At 54.0% G+C, this 1,828-nt stretch overlaps 1 protein-coding gene across 1 annotated transcript in view; it reads right to left on the reverse strand.

The window, feature by feature from the left end:
- LOC119279492 overlaps nt 1-125 on the reverse strand; it is a 1,130-nt gene extending 1,005 nt beyond the window's left edge. The window contains exon 1 of the mRNA XM_037560713.1: nt 79-125. Within this exon, the coding sequence (XP_037416610.1) occupies nt 79-125 (47 nt within the window). The remainder of the gene's footprint in view (nt 1-78) is intronic.
- Between the last annotated feature and the right edge of the window lie 1,703 nt (nt 126-1,828).

Here is a 1,828-nt window from a genome sequence, read left to right on the forward strand (position 1 = left end):
TTTTTTTTTTGCGGGGGCGCTATTTCTAATCCAATCGACAAATCAAAGGATGTGAGAGCAACTCCGGACATAACGCACCGATCAAAACGGCCGCGCGTCCGTTTGTCGTTCGCCTGCCGATTCATTTCCGGCTTTTTTTGTGTGCTGACATGTGTGCTGACCGCTGGCGAATGCGCCAACATACTGTGTGGTGATATGTTTTGAAGCCGGTATTGTATGCCGGCGCTGGCATGGTGCCGGCATGAGACATGGCTGGCCGCATGATCTATGGCCGCGGGCCTTTTTTAAAAATTAAGTGCGAACATGAAATGGATCGGGGCGTTGAGCGCACTGCCGACCCAAATCTAAAATAGGACGGATGCCGAGCGGGCGGGCGACCCAAACAGACAAAAAGGACAAATGTGTCGTCTATTTGGGTCGGCCTGTTTGAGTTGCTCTGATTAGCGGGAAAAGGATCAATGGATGTGCTAGAAGACTCGTTTGACTCTTCTCCACTTTCACGTGTTCATGTTTAGTTGGTTTTGTTGGAATGTCCAAAAAAGTTGGTTTTGTTGGAGTTTCTTTTTGATGTATCTCACTACTGGGTTACTTCTACTCTACTCTAGAGCCTGAGAGCATCTACAGCCGAACACCCCAACCACGCGTTAAATGTCTGGGCGAACGATCCGGTCATTAACCAGTCAAAAAAGACCTACTCGGGCGTCTCAAACTGCCCTTAAATCATCAAGTTGTTCGGAGCCCTCATATTGAGCCCAAATGTAGGACCGATATGGGAGACCCACACGTGTCCGCCACGTCAGCCCGGTCCACCCGACCCCTCTCCTTCCCCAATAAACCCACCAATCCGAAAACCCTAACTCAGTTCACTCCGCTCTCACTCTGTCTCTTCTTCTCGCCTTACTCCGATTTTGATCCACTCAAATGACTCTAACGACCATGTCGAGTGCCGACAGCCGCTCCGACTCCGACCTCGATGTCAAGGAGCTGGCCCTCCGCATTGCCCTCGAGAGCTCCAACGTGGACACTGGGGGCAGTTTCGGATCTGCCACCTCGCATCTTCCCCACCAGCGCAGCGCGGATGCCAGAGTTGGCCCCTTCGACCCACATGCAGCTCCGCGAGGGTTGCACAGTCCGCGCCACTCCCACGATGTCACCTGCCCCTGCTTGTGCCCTACCCATAGGCCCGGACGCGCACGCCGGAATTCGAGGCATGCGCCGCTTGCCGTGAGTGGCAGCAGGCAAGGGAGAGGGACGCGGCAGAGCAATCGGTGCGCCACAACCACATGTTGTCGTCGAAGCCCGATGAGGACGGGCGTTTCCTCGCTTGGGTCTCCTGTCGGTCTCTTACAACGGCGGAGGCGGACGCTCGGGACTATGCCGGAAGAACGCCAAGGCGCTCCGGCTTGCCATTGAGCAGTAGGAGCGCGAGGTGACAGTGGCGGCTCGGCTCGCGAAGCTCAAGTGGTAACAGGAGAGGGGTTGTCCGGCGGCTCAAAGTGCTCATCGTCCTCTTCGACTCCTCCTCCGATGACAGCGACGACTACGGCGCCTCATCTGAACACTCGGATGATCCTCCACCAGCCGCCGACGCCTATAACTGCGTCGTCGACCAAAAGAGGAAAGGGTCAACGAGGAAGTGGTGAAGATCCACCTTCTGCGCTTTAATTTTAAGTTTTTAGATGTAGTTTAAACTTGTCCGTCGTTTATGTGCATTATGTGAATTTTGGCAATCTTTTTAAGATCTGTTGGTGATCTTTTGGTGAACGGATTGTGCATTTCTATGTACGATCGTACGTCTGTTGGATGGATCCCGATGCACGGTGGATGG

The sequence above is a fragment of the Triticum dicoccoides genome, chromosome 3B (assembly GCF_002162155.2).
Source record: "Triticum dicoccoides isolate Atlit2015 ecotype Zavitan chromosome 3B, WEW_v2.0, whole genome shotgun sequence".
NCBI classification, from domain to species: Eukaryota; Viridiplantae; Streptophyta; class Magnoliopsida; order Poales; family Poaceae; genus Triticum; species Triticum dicoccoides.